The sequence below is a fragment of the Ptiloglossa arizonensis genome, chromosome 3 (assembly GCF_051014685.1).
Source record: "Ptiloglossa arizonensis isolate GNS036 chromosome 3, iyPtiAriz1_principal, whole genome shotgun sequence".
Classification (NCBI taxonomy): Eukaryota; Metazoa; Arthropoda; class Insecta; order Hymenoptera; family Colletidae; genus Ptiloglossa; species Ptiloglossa arizonensis.
This window is the reverse complement of record NC_135050.1, coordinates 4645342-4665435: the sequence shown is the minus strand read 5'-3', so window position 1 is coordinate 4665435 and position 20094 is coordinate 4645342. Positions and strand designations below refer to the sequence as shown.

The window sequence follows — 20094 nt, the reverse complement described above, 5'->3', positions numbered from 1 at the left end:
ACGTGGGTCATATCGCATATCATTGTTTTTCTAAGATAAGAGCTATGACATGCAGTCTACGCATAGTATTAGATTCGAACGAACCTCGCCACCAATAAGATCAACTATAGATCAGAATACATCGTATTTTTCCACTCATGGTAGTTAGAAAATTTAAAGGTGGAAAATTTCAGTAGTGTACACACTTGTGAACTAACTTCTTATAACATTTGGACGTAAAGAATCTATTTCAGTAAGCATTACATCATATTTTACAATTTTTAGTCAACATTTTTAATGTTAATTTCAATTTTTTAATCGCTTGTTAAGATATAAATATTTAATGTTAGGCAATGTATTCTTTACCATTGATTTGAAGTCCCGTGGCCGGAATGCGAGAAAAGTAGAAGGGGTACACCTATTCTCACGCACACATTTAATTTTAGTTCGCTATTCGTCGCGACAGTTACAAACACATGTCGACTGACTGACGAAGGAGGTAGCGAGGTAGAGAGAGATAGTGAGAAACACGCGGGAGGCAGAGCCCCATTGGCGTAAATGCAACGTTACTATTATACAATGGTTATATCTAATACAGGATAGATTTTGCTAATTTTTTACAATATGCTAGGAAAGCATTGGTTATATAATTACCAATAGAAGTAAGGAAAATTCTTTTCAGACAAAAGTTAATCAGTTTCTGGTCCGCTAAAAATTTAGATATAAAAAATTTTTCTTGGTAAATATTATAATAGCTTTCATGTGTTGATCTTGATGTTCTTAAAAAGATGTATACTTTTCTTTAAGAAAGAACTTAATTTTCTGATTTTTATTATTCTGTTCGCCCTGTATTTTTTATATGCGATAATAGCAATGTTAAATTTTAATATCTTTGGAAATACCATTGTTCTCTTGGGAAACATGACTTAATACTCTTTTGTGGAAAATTACTAGAGTTAAGTTGGATAGTGTCGTAAAAAATATTTGCTTCCATTAAGGAAAATTAATTATGATTTAAAATCATCTTTATTACTCCAGCTGTAGAAAAACTGTTAATATTATATAATATTCTTTTTTATATTACAAGACTCTTATAAGATAAAACAGACGTTTTATGCATTAAATATAAGCATAAGTGAAATCTCAGTAGTTTATACTTTCCAAGCTTTATATTTGTATACATATTGAGATAGGGATGCAATTGAAATCTGTTCCTACTACTATGGCAGAGTGTGTGGCTAAGGTTCAGAACGTGCAGCTCAGGTGGAGAAGGGCGGTCCGACCCCTTTTTGCCTCTGTGCCATACCTCGAAACTTCAAGTCAGCAGAAGGCGATACCTTATTTGAGATCAAACTGGACACTTGGTTTTGTTCTAATACTTACTATATATTGGTAAATGTCCTTTAATTTTTATTCTTTTTACCAAATGAAAATATTTAATTTCTTTCTTCTTGATACTTATAGATATTTAATGTTATTTTACTTTACGTTTCCTCTTCGATTCATAGATAAAGATGCCTAAAAATTATGAAAAAAGTAACCAAAGACAAACCTGATCTGAAGATAGTATGACTGGAGTAATCCAATCGGACAAGTATTGCGATTATGACGTTCAGTGTTGGGCTTCCTCTATACAATTTGTTTTTTTTTTTATCGCATCCAAATAAATTTATTTTAGTTTCATTGGAAAATATAACATTTTTCTAAAAATTTTCGTATCTATTAACAAAGATTTTAGTGAATGCATAGGAAGATGAGCATCGCGTCCTAGTGGGGGAGATTGGGAGGGACTTTTCGCTCCTGGGTGTGGTGTGCGTCATGCTTGGCGGTGAGAGGAAGTGGAAGGCCATGGTCTCCTCCTGTCAGCGAATCATATTGCAGAAGAAAACGGTGGAAAGGGAACGTGAGTGGAAGTCACTGCAGGAGGCCACCTCTTCCTTTAGTCGCTGCAAGATGCCCACTTTCGGTCTACGGAGAGGGGCCTAAGGTGTTTCAATCCCTCTCACACTGTCTCAGCACCCGGAGGATTTGTTGTTCCTGACACCATGGTGCGTATGCGCGCATAGGTGGGTAGGTGTGTATACAAAGCTGTGCTGGCATTGAGGGAGGGGAGCTCACTCCTCTATCTCTCCTTTAGTCCTTTGCCCACCGAAATCGCGGGCGGCCGTGAGTTTGGGCCCCACACCTGTCCACAGTACGGTCCCCTAAATGAGTAGCGATGTGACAGCCTAATTTTGCTCGCTTCCGCACGTTTTCGATGTTGTGACGGGGGCAACGGAGTGAAAGCGGATTTGGATGGAACCCCACCTCCTCCCCTTCCATTTCGCCCTACGTTTATGGGAGTGGTTGCCGCGCCAAACGAAGAGGAGTACCGGATGTTATACCGCTGATGGTTCCCGATACCTCTCTGTGGTTGTGCGAGGATGATCACCATGGGGATTTTAATGGGGTAGGTTTCATACTCGGCGTGTTGGGGCGGGGAATTCCACATTCCCTCCGACTTCATCTCAAGGAGTTGAAGTTTTCGGAAGATTCCCCCCACGGGGAATCCGAAAAGGAAGAAAAAGACCTTGTCTGCCATGGGGACCCCTCGCGTGGCTGCTTCCCTTTCCTTCTCTATACAGAATACATACTACCAGTGTTGAGAGACTGCCCTATAGGACGTTATGTCACCAACGTTTGGGTTACTACGAGTTCGAGTTTTTATATGGTAGCCTCTTTAGCAATCGACACAAACATATTGTACACGTAGCATAATTATATTTTTCTTGACGTTTTAGAAATCTAGTAAGGTGATGTAAGGAAAGTAAAAATGAATTGATATACACGTGATATTGATTTATATATAATAATTTTTTAATTTCTTCATTTCCATTACCATATACATATATATTTGAATTTTGTATGAAAAATGATGTTGCGTTGCGTTGAACGGGACGCCAAGACGCTGTTGCTAAGGCTCTCCCCACCCTTTCACTTTTACTACTCTATCTTGTCACGCGATCTGAACGCCGGTGACGTCACGGTCTATCCGATAATATTCCAGCCCTGCCTACTATATATATTTAGTGTTGAGAATTTCAGGTGTAATATACTTTATTGGCCAAAGCCAATACATTTTACCCTCCCTTTTTTTACAGGTTTTAGTATTACTTACAAAGACTCATCTGGGTTACCAATTTAATTTAAATTTTTTACACAGTTAGTGAATAAAATATTCAGGATTATTCGTTGTGAACGCGGTACCACGACGTCAGTGATTTCAGGACCAACGATGTTTCAAAATCCAAACTCGAAACTTTTAATATTTAAAAAATTGGGGAAATTATGGCATTTAACTTGTGTTTGTTATCTTTCGGTAAATAATTGTAAATAAAAAAAATCGTTCGTTACATAATGGGCAACGTGTTTAAGAATATTAGGGTCTAAATATATCAAAATCTGTTTAACGGTATTCAAGTTGTCGTTTACGTCAAAGAACATGATATTAAGAAAAACACGTTTGAAGTTCTATATATTCATTTATTTAAACTAGTTTTGAAACTCTTTGGCTTACTTTCAATCAACTACTCCTAGTTTATAATATAATCTTTTCTTAGTTTAATTACATTCTGCTTTGTAGATTCCTAAATCATCTTGGTGGTCATCTAACGTATATCACGTTATTCTTGTGAACGTACACAAAGTAACATGCAATCACACCATATATTGTTCATATTACATAAACACACAGTTTAATTCCACTTTGTTGTTCTTTTCAAGCCACCGTATCAAGCATCTCTTGTTACAATATATTACTTGACATGTAGAGCCAATGTTTACATTGATAAATCACTTTTTTAATCGCCCTTTAAAATTTATTGTTTGCGTCACACGTTTTACATATTACATAATTACTAGAAACTCTAGAAACTAATATATTAAAAAGTTCAATATTTTATAACCATCTGCAGAATGAATGATTACATTGGATGAATTATCCCGTTGTTTCCTTGCGAATACGTTTGGATTTGGAATATCTTTTTCCATTTTAAAGTAATTAGTTATATCTTGCATGAATGCGTTATCTATATTGATTAGTATTCACTGAAATGTGAATGTTATACGAAGAGGAAACTTCAGATGTCGTAAAACAGTTTCTATGCAAGATATTAAAGCATTCAGCCTTCAATTAATTCCCTTTCCTTTAGATACTATATAACTACAAAACAGACGAAGATCTTACCAAGAACGTCTATCAAAAACTCTAGTACAGGTGTATTAACACTTACAGACTATCACTTTAGGTGCCATATTATTGCTATTACTACGATTTTTTAAATAGAACTTGTTATATATCATTTTTAAGCATTCAAACTACCAGTTTATTTCAAAAGTAGCGTAAGCCTTTAATTATATGAATCTTGAATCCTCTCTAATTTACTTCAACGATCACATACAAGAACGATGAAAGGATCCCTATTTTGTGAGATATTTAAACGCTGACTGAGGAAAATGAAAAGTTGATAAATGTTCATATATTGAATGTCTGTTCGTACTTTCAGGCGGGCTAATTAGTTAAGAATCTATAACGAATTGTAACAATGTTGTTCACGAAAATTGAGTACACGACATTAACCGATGCTGTCACGAAACCTGTACGTTTCTCAATATGTAGGAGCATGGCTGAAGTCAGTGACATTGTCGTGTATAACAACAACCAGGATGTCTTGCAGCACAGAGATATCAGGTATTAGACACCTGATTGGTTGTGACGAGCTACGCACAAAGCATATTATAACTTCGATTACCAACTTGATGGCTATCTTATATATCACGTTGTCCTGATAGACGTATACTGAGTAACATATTACGATTTCATTGTACGTTGTTTATATTGTAACACACAGTTTAATTTCATTTTGTTGCTTATTTCGAACCTCTGCTTTCTGCAACTCTCGTCTCAACAGGTTATGGATCCAAGTTGCGTGTCTGTAAAATGAAAATAAAACAGACGCGCGATTCTCATAGTGAAATTAAACGAACGTGGACGAACGATATTCAAGATGAATATGAATAGACTAAAAGTGAACTCCGTGAATCTTAAGCATTATAAGACGATTAATATAAAGGCGTACCTGAAAATACAAAATCTGTGAAAATACTTGAGTGGTGAAACACCAGTCAACATTGGAAGCATGAGAGAAATCCAAGCTTAGGAGGAATACGACGACAAAGCCATGCCCGGGACTATTACGTTGATAGATACGTCAGAAATAAGCACGATCGCAAATGTCGTAAGATGTCGACGAAAGTCTGGAACAAACCCGAAGGTGTTTATTAATCGCAGGAGCTAGTGAGAAAAGTGTCCTTATAGAAATAATTAATTGTTCAAAGTATGTAAGTAGACGAAGACGTTCATAATTATTTAAAAAGGTTTTCTAATATAGTAGGTAAATCACACAACAGGGGCACATACATACATTCAATCAAACTCCAGCAGCAAAGCTGACCTAAGAAAAAATATCCTTACAACTACTGGAGATTAGAGTCTTCCGTACCTGTCCCAATATACCCCTGGTAGTAATGAGCTAGGGTGGAGGTTTCATTTTATAGTTCGTATTCTTTGAATCAAAAAAGTTATAGGTGCAAACGAAACTCTTGTGCATGGAACTCACACACGTTTAATGTCGACATTACTGCTTTGTACTCTGCCAGAAATATTTGAAACATCCAGGTGCGCCATGAAAACGCGGAACAAATTTCCATAACCTCAAGCAGGTATGCCAAATGTCATAGCGGTGGAAAACCTAAGAAGTACGAGATCAAAGCAGCAGAAAAATGATCTTGACAGTGGAACTCATTCGGGATTCAAGTACATATATCACCGATGTTAGAAGATGAGCTATAAGGCGATAATCTATTATAAGAATGATAGAATGAACTGAAGACAATGAAATAGTATTTGAGTAGCGGTTACACGTCAAATATGTGCAAGAAGAAGAAAGCGTACCAAGGTCTCACTGAACAAAAGTATAATACGTTATTTAGTCAGTAACGTGTCCATAGAAATTATTACCAAAGGTGATGTTCAAATGGTTATAAAAGTAAAAGAAAGGCCTTGTACGTATGCAACTTGGAAACAAATTTAATATCGGTAACTAAATAAGGAAAAATTTTAAGAAAAAATTGATCATTTTAACGATTTATATTATGTTCGAAAAGGTACATCAGCGGGCTGTAGAAATACAACTGAACATACATCGTTAAATTAAAAACGTGGCACTAACAATTTGGATACTTCAATGGAAAAGATTTGAAGCGGGTATAGTGCGAAGAGTCTGGTAAAAATAATGGAACTTAGGACTACAAAGAGTATCATCGTTTATGAAACATGTATTTTTTTGGAAGTTTGCTAAGACTCTCTTTTAAAATCATCTAGGAAAAGGATCGAATTGCTGGAAATGCATGGGTAACCCTACCGAGGGTCTCTGTGGATCAATGAGAATTTAATCCAATGATTGGTCCAAATACTTTATTTCTTGCGGCAGAAAAGTAATGCTTTTATGATCTTTCAAGAGTACAAGAATCTGATTCAAACATAAATTAGAGAAACGGTAAAAAGTTTACAGTCCAATAATCGAAAGAAGTTCTACAATGCCCAGTTTGCTAGCTTTTTGAAGTAAAATGAAAAGTAAAATTTATGTATGACTACCAACGACCAGAAATATCGCAATGACGATGAACATTTGTCTTTTGTTAGGATTTGAAAGATCGAAGCCGCATAAAAATTTCTTTAACAAACTTTAAAGAACTTTCACTTTTTTTACGAAGCGAAGACTCGAGATCCTTTGAATAGGGACAAGAGGACGAGGTTACCTTGGAAGGCAATGAAGAGGTCGAGAAAATGGATCAAAACCTAGGTGAGTCGAAGAGAAAATCTTGAAAATATCATTTATTATGTCCGCATTCTAGTGGAAGACTGAAGAAAGTCTACAACACGATTGATACCGAATCCCTGAAAGAAGTACAGACGATCGATGAGTACGCAAGTGTGAAATACCAGTTATTCGGGCCATTCGCGCAGCAATGGAGAGAATCCATCCTTGGAGAGACGGAGAAGCTGATCCGTCATAATACATGGGAGTTGTTGAATCATCCCGTAATTACAATATAATTCGAAGTCGTATTGTCCTCAGAAATAAGTACAAGTCCGATGAAACCCTGGAATGGAGAAAGGTGCGATTAGTTGCAAAAGTGTTTACGCAACGACTTGGGGTTCCGATACGCACCTTAATTACAGTTTGCGGTGTAGATTGGGATAGAGTATAGGTTTCACCGAGCAGATCGACAGTAGTATCAAGCGCTGCATCAGAAATTAAGAAAGTTAAGGATGCATTCTTCTAGTAGAGATCCCTGCATCTACTTCACGACAAGAGAGGAAGTAATCTTGATTTCATTCGTCTGAGTTGACTGCCACAAACTGGTGAAGGATTTTGGTGTTAAAAATTTGAGCCATGCGAGATATTGCCTGCGTGTAAAATTCTCGCAGAGAACATCTAAAATAAGTACTTTACAGAAGAAGTACATGGAAAGCGATCTTAAACGTTTTAAAATGTGAAATGTTTAGTGGGGGTGACACTATTTACACGAGCACTGTAAACCCCCATAGAGAGAATTTATTAGCTCGCTCATGTATTTTGCTGTAGCAATGCGACTGAATATAACTCATGTAGTGAATGTATTACGTCAGTTCAAAGGATGTTGAAGAAAAGTACATTTTATTGCCATAAAATGAGTATTGTAATGCATAAAGGGGACTTTAAATTTGATCACCATAGACGAGGACGGCGATGGAAGTGTAATTGGATGTATGGATGCTAACTGGAGAAAGTGTGTCATTTAAAGGCGTCCATATGCCTGGTATGTATTTATGTTCGTAGATGAGCCAATAGCTGGAAACTCAAGAAGCAGTGGACTATAGCACCGCTGACAGTAACAAGGTACAGACCCAGTATATTTCAACCGAGGATATGATAGTTTGTCAGGATCCAAGTATTTATGTTGCAAAAGACTATTTGGATTGCGATTAAGTGAGAGCAACAAGGTTAGTTCTCCCAATCACCAACGAAAAGTATTAAAAATTGCGGTTCATGGGTTTGATACTGTTATCCCTTGATATGGATCTTGTTTTGACACAAAAAGAGTTCGCTGCTACTCTAAGTACCGCACAGTCCCTGTAAACGCTTGCAATGTAAAATGTAATGATATCATACACTATTTATATTAAACGATTACGCAGTTTCATTTCATTTTGCTGTTCTTCTCGAACCACCGCATCGTGCACCTCTCGTCTTAACATATTACATGAAATGCGGAATTAACCTACACATTAATAAGCGGTTTTATTTTATCACAAATGATGCCCTAAAATGCTTGAGCTTGAATGTCTGTGTTCGCATAGCTGCACTGACGATAGAAGATAGATGAGCTGCTCCTTCGTCCGTCTTCCCTTCACCGGGGCACAATCTGCGGGCGGCCTTGAGTTTGGGCCTCACCCCCGCTATTGAACCATAATGCAGTCCCCTGGGCAAGTGCCGATGTGGAAGCGTGATTTTGCCCGTCGCTGGGCGCTTTCAACGTCATGACAAGAGACAGGACTGAGGGGAGTTTAAACGTAAAGCCTCTCCTCAACATACACAGGCGTGGGCATGGTCGTCGCACAATACAGGGAGAGGCACTGGAAATATTTCCACTGTGGGTTCCCGGTATCCCTCTATGGTAGTGCGACGATGATCACCCTAGGGGTTTAAGTGAGTAGGCCTCGCACCCGGAGTTCCAGAGCGAGAAATTCTACACTCCCTTCAACCCCACCTGAAGGAATAGGGGTTCTTAGGAAGATTTTCTCCATAAAAAAAGGGCCATCGAGATTAAACGTTTTTCCGTTTGAAAATATCACTGTTTTCATAACACAGAAGATTATACTTATAAACTATCTACGTGCACACGTACATGCAACAGAATTGTCCTGTCCGCTAGTGTCTACTAAGAGATCTTCACAGATATTCCCCGTACTAAGTTTACATTTTGTGAGTTAAATACTAATAGGACTATTATTGAATGTTTAAGTCTAGATAAATTAAAAAGAGTAAACTAGACTCTGTGGAAGAATGAAACTGACACATGTGAGACCGTTGACGTCGAATGATGACACAAAACTGGTAGCAGACTCTACATTCTCGACTAAAGTGTTTTGGGTAAATAAATACATTAATTACAATTTATTACTTCTTTGAGACAGGGATGCACAATATGTGGTGCATGACATGCTTGAATTGAATAGAAAACTTTTGGGGTTCTCCCACTTTCACCTCAACGTGACATTTCTACAGGGTAATTCTGTTAGTAGCAAACTTAAAGACAACGCTGTTTATATCATAAATTTTGTTAATGATATCTGATATTGATACACTGTTTGAACGTTCATTGTGAGTATTATCCTCCAAAGTTTTACAATATATAAAATTCAATAAGTCCACTTCAAAACTGTTGGAAGTGAAGGAGCAGAATTTCTTGAAGTATTATTCGATAAACCTTTTTTAACAAACTATTTAATAATTATACGTAATTTACGTCATTTTCTGTCCGATAAAAGATACACAACGTGTTTCCTTTACGAAAATATTAAAAAACAAGTAATTGCTTGAACGAAGTTAAATTTTATTTGAGTTTATCCGAGAGATGAAATATTCCACTGCACTAAACTTTTCTATAGAAATACGAGCATCTGTACTTCATTCCACGAATTTTTTGTATAACTTTCGTAAACGATTGTCACCAGTTTGTCGCTTGTTTCTATTTACGTTATTTGTAATTCTTCTCATTTAATCGGCAAGAAACGTTATACGTTTTATAAACAGTCTGCTTTTTCAATTTAATTTACATTCTAATTTAGTTTCAGTTATACTTATATTTTAGTTTTAGTTATAATTTTAATTTAAGTTTTCCAGGTCTGCTTTTTAATTCATCCATTTCACTCGTACATAAAACAATCGAGATGTATGTATGCATATATATGTTTCATTGAACAAGTTCGGTGCATGTCTGTGAGGATTTTTTAGTGCACGAGGTATACAGTATACAGTAATATTTGGAAGTTAATAAATCATAATGCATATTTGTGTTTAAGTGGATACTCGTAGATGAAACAATCGCGGTGGATGTATGCACGGGTGTCAACAACATTATGTATAGAAAGTGACATTCGTTCTGTTCTTATCTACTTGAAAATCTAGTCGGAAAATTTTGATATGTTGTTTTGTATTTTCACGAATGGGCAAGTTTATTGACGTACAACGTGACGTGTGTTCTTTTTCATCAATTGTGGCAAGAATGTACTGCTTTCAGCTGCATGGGTAAGTATTCGTTCTAAATTTATCGTACGTCCGCCGCCCTTGGTCTCGCCCTGATTAACCTGCCTCATGCGCATCGATGGTTTGTAGATCGCCAAGCATCAGACATATCTTATATGCATTTTTGATTACTTATAATTTTAAAACAAAGCCTATATCGCAATTCCATTATTCTTGGTTTTTGTTTTATTTTGGCATGTAGAAAGACCTCCTAAATCTCTACTACTTATGTAATAGATGAACACCTTTGTAATAGGTTGCTCAATAAGTTTTGTCGTTCGATAAGAAATGGAGCTATTAGGTTCGTCGTTTTATTTTTCTAAAGACTTTTACTACTATTTGATGAATATTAGCGAAGTTTCATGTAGATCTGTCGAATCATTCGTATATTTACAGTTGTTCAAAGTTGAAGTGTCATGGTATTTTTTTACAATAAAAAAAATGACAAAACTTATTGAACAACCTAACACATAGCTCGATAGCGTGTGTTTTATTAAGGAGTTTTTGTACTTAAGTCATATAATACAGATGTACTTACATGTAGTGAAATTGTTTTTGATCTAAAGTTCTTTTATCTCTATTTATCCGAATTATAAACTCTTTCGTAATAACTACAAATGTTTGCAAACGTTGTGTGGCAGTGATGTTACAATCTGTGTTCGCGATGTCTTTCGAATTATTGAGTAGCATGCGTGGAACATAACATACGCTGTAATTGGAACCATTACACGTTTCGTTCACACATCACTCTTTCTTTTCTTGATTTATCGTTCACCTCTATGTTTACTCTTCTCGTTAAATATTCTCGAATCCAACACTACTACATTTGCGTACAAAATTAAAGGATCAGTAAATTTCAGCCGAAAAATTGTCAACTTTCTAACAACTATAACTTTGTGAAAGTTATTGTAGGATCATCCATATCCACTACTGTAGTATTTAAATGTAAAGGCATGTTTGTGATACCGAAAAATTGTAAAATTTAACGCCCTCTATGGAGTTGCAAACATTCTTTTACACATACTGTTTGCACTGTTGAAAAGTTTGAACCTTCTCCTTTAATTTCTCGCAAAATTACACCACTTTAAAGTAACCCCTGTAGTTTTACAATGATGGCCAGTTCCTTGACAACAATCATTGCCGTAGATTTATTTGTGAATAATGCACGAGACCATTCTCTTTCTGTCTACTACATGTGATTTCTTATGTAAATAAATATTATCGACGATGATTTCAGTACCAATATTTCTAAGAAACGTCACTGTAGTATCAAAACACACACACACACACATGAGGTACAAGTCTGACCGTGACAAGTTCTCGTGGTATACTTTAGATTATTCTAATGTTGGTGGCACATTTTTCGTTTTCGATGGCGTAAATGGTATGTACCAACAAAATATTTGCAACTCCATAGAGGATGTTAAAGTTTGCAATTTTTCGTTATCGCGAACATGTTCTTGTGTTTTAAATGCTAAAGTAGTCGAGTGCACGATATTCAAAATTAAAACAAAGCGTCATAAAGCAGAGACTTCAACCTTTAATGTCAAAAATATCACGATTCTAAAATAACTTTTAACAAAGTTACAACTGTTCAACAATTGACAATTTTGCAGCCGAAATTTACTGATTCTTTAATTTTGCACGTGAGTGTAGTATCAGTACGATATTTTCTCGATGAGAGCAGGTAGCCCGGAACCAGTTCCGCTACATAACAGAGAAGGAATACGATTTCCAAACAGTCGTTTCTCAGTCAGTGGGACTGAAAACGAATGAGGAACGGGACAGACGAATCACATTGTACACAATAGACGAAGTATGTTCCAAAATAGGCTTCCAAAATACAGTACCATTCCTTATTCGCTTTCAGTTTCTCTGACCCGCTCTCGCTTTCGCAGAACAGGAGTGAAATAGAAATGGTGGAGAGAGCGTCCAACATTCACGGAATAGGCCAAATTCAGCTCTCAAATACTTCGTTTCTAACATGTGCTGATGATTTTAGCATCAACCGTCAAAATAATAAGGAGCTAGGACCAGTACCAGTAACATGACGTTTTTCTTTCAAACAAATAAATCACCGATTCACCTTCTTAAATTACTTCTACATGTACATCACTAATAGACTCAATCATGCTAAGTAACAATCTAACCTGTACGTTCTAAAACGCTATAGAGGACGGTGATATTAGTGATCGTTTACTTGTTAAATGCTACGATTCGTTTCCCTTTCTATAATTGTCGTGAAATGTTAATATATATATTTTTGTTCGAAAACTTACTGACATTTGCGATAATGAATTTCAAAATTCTGAATTTCAAAAGACCATCTCATCAAATGATCTTCGTTTTATGAAAGTGATACTATTCGCGAGAAACTGTATACAGTAAGACTCTGTACACGTAGTCTCAAAGTTTTAACTATTCGTGATTGATCGTAGTTCGAAAAATTATACAAATATGTATTGTACATATATATATAACATATATATATATACATAAAATGCATTTTATCTTATCTCATAGACATTGACATTTTACCTTATCTTGTGACATATCATTTTTAATATTACTACATTTTTATTGTTATATTATATAGGGTAGGCCGGAATTCGTATTACAATCGAGTAGGGAGTGATTCTACGTGGAAAAATAATATCAAAATTTGGTATAACATTTTTTTATCCAAGGCTTCGTTTTTAGCAAAATTGACTTTAAAGTTTGTTCAACTTTGTAAACGATTTAGTTGTATATTCTTTTGCCGTAGTTGTCTCTGTCAGAGTATTTTTTGTTTAAAAATTTTTTTATTAGTGTGAAAATGATTGAAAATAATTCCTGTGCTGTTTATTGCTGAATCTTGCTCTTAAGATTACAGATGACATTGTTATCGTTGTCTCTTTCTCTCTCTTTATTATTTGTTATTTTTTCTTTCATTTTTATTGTATTTTCTTTTGTGACTGGCGAGCAGTGTGTCTAATAAACATGTATTATTATTCGCAGTATATTGCGGATTTTATATATGTTAATATTGAAAAACATATGCAAAATGTATGTAGAATATATTTGGCCCATCGGAGGTCAGAATGACTCGAATCATCGATTATAGAACAAATTTTCAATTACTTAAGTAGCGAATAATAAATCTTGAACATCTTTTTTAAAATAAATATACTTTTTAGTACAAGTGCGTTGTCTTCTAAATACGTTTGGTATATGTTTTCTTATTCTCTGATACGTTATACATGCCTCAAATTCGCAATCTAATATATAAATATATAAATACACACATTGATTTGTCTTAAAATTCACATATACGATTTGTTTCGCACAAATTTTACATAAAATTGACTTTATCCAGGTTTTCTCCCGAAAAAATTAACTCCCAAATACGTTTACATTTCAAGTAAAAAATATCATCTTACAATTTACAGCTTATTAACTCCTGACCCTAAGTAAACTGTAATGAGAGTTCAACTCTATCAAATTATACACCAAAGAAATTACATACTAGGTTGTTCAATAATTTTTGTCGTTCGAGAAGAAATGGAGCTACTAGGTTCGTCGTTTTATTTCTCTAAAGATGGTATCACTGTTTGATGAACATGTGTAAAGTTTCATGTAGATTTGTCGACTCATTCGTATATATACAGTTGTTCAAAGTTAAAGTGTCATAGTATTTTTTACAATGGAAAAAACGACAAAACTTATTGAACAACCTAGTAAACGCTTTAATAACAGTTATGATAATTTATAGTTCAATAATCAGACAATCGGTACTAACAATAAGTTACACCAACCAAGTACTGTCATGGACGAAAATAATACCCAACGTGTACATATTTGAAAGACTTTTAGTTAGACGAAGAATATATAATTAGCAAAAAGTGAAGAAGACGCTCAACAATCGTAAACGTAATTGTATAAACTCGTCCTCACGATTGTTTTTCAATTCCTCTTACGGTTTCCTACTCCCTTCTCCAATATAAACATAGGTCGAGCGAGCCTTACTTCGAAGGAAGATAGGAGTGATCAAATTTCGTATACCTCTCTTCCATTATGTCACAGTTCAGTTCCGAGCCAGTAACAAAATGGAACAAATCACTGTACAGTTAATGCGATATTGAATAAAGGTTTTAACTGTAAATGCAACTGTAACTGTGACTATAACTTTAGTTGCATTTATTGATTCGAGGTTTCGAGAGTTACAAGGATTGGTGCTGGGTTCTCCAATTTCATTACAAAATTGTCTGTCCCATTAATATTTCTGTTATAATCAATACACGGGCTTGGAGCTATAACTACTTAGGTTCCCTCGTTCCCAACATTCAGTTACGTAGTAATTAAAAGTGATCCAAACGATGGTTACATTTGTGGTCACATTTTTATCGAGAAAATCTCAAGAATTAGATAGTAAAATTTTTTCAAACAAATAGTATAAAATAAAAAAGTGTTTATTTTTACAATATCGTAACTTATGACTAACTTCTTGTGGCGGTGCATCAAAGTGGTTAGACGTGACAAAGCTTTTCATCAGTTTGAAACTCGACAAACCCAACCTCGACTCTACAAGTATCAATTAATGTTGGGAAGTTATTCAAAGCCGTCAAATAAAGTTACAGTTACAGTTGAAATTTTTATTCGACGTTGCGGTTCATATTTCATTCAATAACCTGAGTTTACTATATTCGTTGAATATACAAGATGTTCTAGAAAATACAGGGGGTATTTGTTTCTTTCGCATGAAAAGAATTGATTTGTTTATATTTTCTATTCCAAGTATATAGAATATTGAATATACGTGTCGAATATTGTAAAGAAATTTGAAATATAAACGAAATTAAAGTGCTTTCGAAGCACGTACGCGACAAATGTTACGCATATTTTTACGTAGAATAGGATTTCGAAATAAAAAATACAAGTTTATGATAAAAAAAAAAAAACGACTTCGAAATGATCTTGATAACGCTCACACATTAAAAAAATAAAAGACATGTTCCACCTTTTTTTTTTAATTAGTTGTTTATTAGATATTTTGTTGTCAACTTAAACGGGACACCATGTATTGATTATTACATATGTCAATATTTATTTTTTATTTTTAAGTTCAAATAATTACGTTCTACAAAATTCATTTACATTGTTCGAATGCAGATGAAGTGTGTAAATTGAAATTCTTGTTTTCCATTTATTTTATTTATTCTCGCTCTTGCTATTTAATCAAAAATGTAATAACTTCCATATTAATTATTCATTTAGTTGTGTACTTTCCATATTCGCCACCAGAGGGAAACCGACTGCTGACCGTTTCCCGCAAATTCTCCCGTGCCAGCCCCGATCAGCTCTTAATGTCCTGGCGTATAAGGTAAGATCTGCTAGGTTGCCTTACCGATGAGTCCCTTCCTTTTTCTGTTTTCACGTACTCACTCTTCCGCCATCACCCTCCAAAAGCTGCTACAGTTGCATTAAGGTGATCTTTTCTACTGGTCTCACTTTTAATAGAATTAGTTTTCTTCCATACTTAAAAAAGGCGGCGGCGTGTCTACTGGCTTGCACTCCTTATCTAAACTAAATCTGCATAAGTTAAGTTCCAGAGCTTGGAAAGTTTTTCTCACTCCACCTCTATCACCAAAACGCGGTATTATAAAGTAGGGGGGCTTTCAATCTCTTTTCTCTGCACGATGTAACAAGTCTATTTCGTGAGAGGCTACACCGTCTAACGAGACCGAAGATCAGATAAGGTAAATGTACGTTGATCAGTGCGCGAACAGGACAGGAGTGGCTCAATAATTTTCGGGTCCTTACAAGTCCTCCTCAGCTCTGTCATCCCCACCACGACGCCGAAATGGTCTGTATGGGGCGGGATCACTCTGACACGCCTCCATTCGTCTATAGGGCCGCGTTATCGACAGGCGTGAGTCCCAAACTCACGGTCGTTACAATCTTCTCGATTACGCTCCGGTGAGGGAGAGACGGAAGAATGAGCGGTTCTTCCTTTCCTCGCAGACACACATACATATAATACATACATACACGAACGCACGCGCATCGGAACGATAGGAAACAACCAGCTTCTCGGTTGTCGAGATCAATTTGGTAGGGATCGAAGCACCTTGGGCCTCTCAAGCTCAAGCACTTAGGCCTCTCCTCATCGTTCCAAAGCGACTAGTTCACAAATGGAAGCCACGGTCCTCCACTTCCTTCCACTGTCAAGCATAGCCCTTATCACACCCATCAGCAAGAGGTCAGCCCCTTGAGTACCACTCACCCGTTCGCGCTTCTCCGCAGGTTGTCCCGAAGGATGTCCCGCGGAGAAACCCCAGAGGCACCACGAGGAGGTGGTGTGAGTGGAATTGACCGACTCAGAACTCCAACTTAACCGAAATTCCCCGCACAAGGCACATGCCCAAAGGCGTGTGCAACGCTTGGTAGAACATCAGTACCATCGGAGCTTTTGTCCAGACGGAAGGCGAACTGGGCTTAGCACCGCCCGGACACTTTCGCCAGCCTCATGCCTCCATGGTGTTAAGACTTGCGAACTATCCGACTTATAGAGTGAATGTCTTAGAAATACTTTTATATACTGACTGCTAATGACAACCGCGACAGTGGGAAAACCCGTTTTTCTCGACAATGGTTAAATAAACCGTCACTGGACCTAATAGCTATAGTCGCAACATTGATCATGCGATAGATCACGCATACATAATGTAAACAATGGTCTCCGGTTACGTTGGATTGACTAGTGTAGCCGTGGTTCTCTGCGCTCACGGAACATCAAGTGGAGGTTCGCAACCTCCGCTTGCTGGACTCCATTTGAGGCAACTTGTATAGTGTACATCCCCTGCAGAGATGAGATTACATTCGACTCTAAGCACTTGTCACGCTTGTTTAGAAATCCAAGAAGCATCGATAATACAGTTCACTATTCTACCTGCGCGCAGTGAGTTGAAAACATGGCCAAAATTCAAGATTTTATCCGATCCTTCTAAAACTTGGTAATTTAGGATTTTTGAGATTGTTGATATAATTCAAAATTTCAAATTCAAAATGGCGATATCAACACGCAGTGTATAGTGGCCTGTAGAACGATTTATATCTTCTTCTTCTTTATGGTCAAAGGTTTTTATGATTTTTTTTTAACATAAACTATATTTCTAGAACAAATTTCAATTAAATATACTGCATGGAACATTTAAAACAAGCTACCTGAATAACTCGCTCTCCTTTAACGATAAAAAAATTAAGTATCAGATAGAATCGAAGGCATTCATCATAGATGAAAACCATATCTACTTGATAAATTAAAATTAATTAGAAAGGACAGATAATGATATGTATAATGTTTATTTCATTTAGTGAGTTTACAAGAGCAGTATAAATGAGATATTAATAAGCAGAGAAGACATTTTACAATTGACTAGCGTAACTTTAAATGACTTTCATTTACAGGTCATTGTATTCATCTTAAAAGGTTTTATCGTAATGTGAATAAAAAACGATATCATTCTATTAAAACAAATAAATTTGACTTTTGACATCATAGTTTGTGTTCCTTGAAATCAAGCAAGTTTTTTGCGATACGTTTTTTTTTCTATTGTTAAAAGTAAACGAGCTATTCAGGTGGCCTGTTTTAGATGCATCACACGGTACTTATAGTAATATTTTTATTAGTAACTAAGACACAAAATATGCAAAAATATAGCTGAAAATTAGAAATTATTATCTATAATTTCTCTGAATTTAATTCCATATTTTCCAAATACTCAAATATATATTTCCTCATTTTCATCATCGGAATTCTCGATACCACTAACACTGTTAACTACTGAAGAATTGGATGACGATGGTTGCGGTTGCGGTTGAGAAAATGATGGGGAACGTAATAAAGATAATAAAGATATTATAATACTTCAGATGGAAGTTTGCTTTTTTTTCGTTGTTGTTATTCTATTCTGTTTCTAAAAGATGTACTTAAAATAAATCGATTTGAAGTATTCAAGAACCTATAAATTATATATCTTACAAATTATTCCTGCGGAGGGACGCTGTTTCTGCTACACATTAAAACTAAATGACTGAAAAGGGAGTAAGAAATAATGAAAGTGGAGAGTCAATATCAATACCCCATGTATCGAAACGCAATATACATTATGCAGCCAAATTTGACATGTATTAGACGTGATTGATCGCAACAGAAATTTTCACTCTTACAAACACTATGTCCGCATGTTACAGAATTCTCATTCTGATTACATTAATATGAAGAAGATGACTCTGAAGAGGACGAAAATCACGGTGATAATAAAAAACGTAATCAATAAATCTATTGTCAAAAGAATATCATTATAAGACAAGTTTAGTGGACAAAAGCACAGTTCCATAAAGCCAAAAATGTGTGTAATTTAGCACAATTTATTCATAATGGTACAGTGCAAGTCTATTTATTAGACTATCTTTGAGTGGGGGTCGGTAGAGCCGAAAAATTGTTTTGTGTATGCCATGCAGAAATATAATTTGGCAATTGTAGACGTTATTGACATTTCTACTGATAACATTAGTGTAATGTTACAAAAAAAGTTTGCTTCCCGCTTATTGCAAGATAATCAGGAGCTGAATGCTGTGCATTCGAAACTCTTCTACCGCACATCGATAATTTACTGCACACAATTTACACATACTTTTCCAGAAATTGAAAGAAACTAGAAATACTAGAATAGATGCGCAATACTATGCACGTGGCAAAATAAAGTACGGTTCAACCATCCAGAACAAGATGGCTAACACTATCCAAGTATGTTATACGAATTCTTCAGTAATGGAAATCATTATTTAATATTTTTGTAGTAGACATCACTGAAAATTCAACGAACAATGTGATATCTACATTTAATCATTTTTGCTTATAATTTTTAAGCAATTATAAAACAAAAATACGTTGCCAAGGGTTCAGGTATCGATAATCAGACGGGCACAATTATATATTCGATAACGAGAACAATAATTTTGTTCACCATAAATTTTCTTTGTGCTTTTCCTTAAATACAAAACGTTGAATACCAGTGATCTAATAATTTTTGGATGCTTTATACAGATTGTTTATAAATATTATATGCGTTGCATGTCGTTCGACGTAGTTCAACCATAACAGCATACGTCACGATACTTATAAAGTGCATTAAATTTTCTTGACCTACCACAATAACCACATCGTAGCTCTTCAATAAATAATACAATTTTGATTTTGACTCTCTTAACATCACGAATGTAGTTTCAAGTGCAGTAACCTCTTGTTACCACTGATAGGTCTGCGCGAAATATTTTAAGGAGGCATATTAATAAATTTATTCCTAGAATCGTCCTTTCCTTCTTAAACTGAGACAAGAAGATAGAACAAGATACACCAAGAGTGAGTACAACAACGAACATCTTTATTATTGCAGACGTTCAGTTGCCAAGCTTCAAGAGCAAATTAATCACAGTATTGCAAACAAACTTTGAAAGATGTTCGTGCCCGAATCTGAATTGTTTTCAAATTTTTGCTTGTATTGTGACAGCTGTGATCCGTCACAATCCCACTTGCAAATTAATATTAAGGTACTTGTACCTTCTTCACCTATGATTTTTATTACTTCTTTTAAACACGTTAATAATAATTATGTTAATGTAATTCATTAATTTCTGCACATTTATTTCTGCACAAACAACAATCACTCTACATGAATTCTTA

At 35.5% G+C, this 20094-nt stretch overlaps 1 protein-coding gene and 1 long non-coding RNA gene across 6 annotated transcripts in view; one reads left to right on the top strand and one right to left on the bottom strand.

Annotated features, from left to right (window-relative positions):
• The window catches only part of Ppa (F-box and leucine rich repeat protein partner of paired), a 68165-nt gene that overhangs the window by 4896 nt on the left and 43175 nt on the right, over nucleotides 1–20094 (bottom strand). Inside the window, exons 2-4 of one of the 5 annotated variants that reach the window (XR_012991301.1) lie at nucleotides 7251–7441; nucleotides 7022–7182; nucleotides 3466–5274 (exon numbers count right to left, since the gene is read on the bottom strand). The exons of 1 other annotated variant lie outside the window; for it this stretch is intronic. Coding sequence is in view for 1 of the 4 variants with exons in the window: in XM_076305842.1 (XP_076161957.1) it covers nucleotides 5174–5274 (101 nt within the window). In the remaining 3 variants the exon portion in view is untranslated. Of the gene's footprint in view, nucleotides 1–3465; nucleotides 5275–7021; nucleotides 7183–7250; nucleotides 7442–20094 lie in introns of those variants that run through there. 3 more of the 5 variants (XR_012991302.1, XR_012991300.1, XM_076305842.1) reach the window with 3 other exon arrangements.
• LOC143143976 (uncharacterized) lies at nucleotides 90–2704 on the top strand. Its single transcript, XR_012991309.1, has 5 exons — nucleotides 90–232; nucleotides 330–641; nucleotides 1209–1371; nucleotides 1488–2027; nucleotides 2117–2704. It is a non-coding gene; the product is annotated as an uncharacterized LOC143143976 (long non-coding RNA).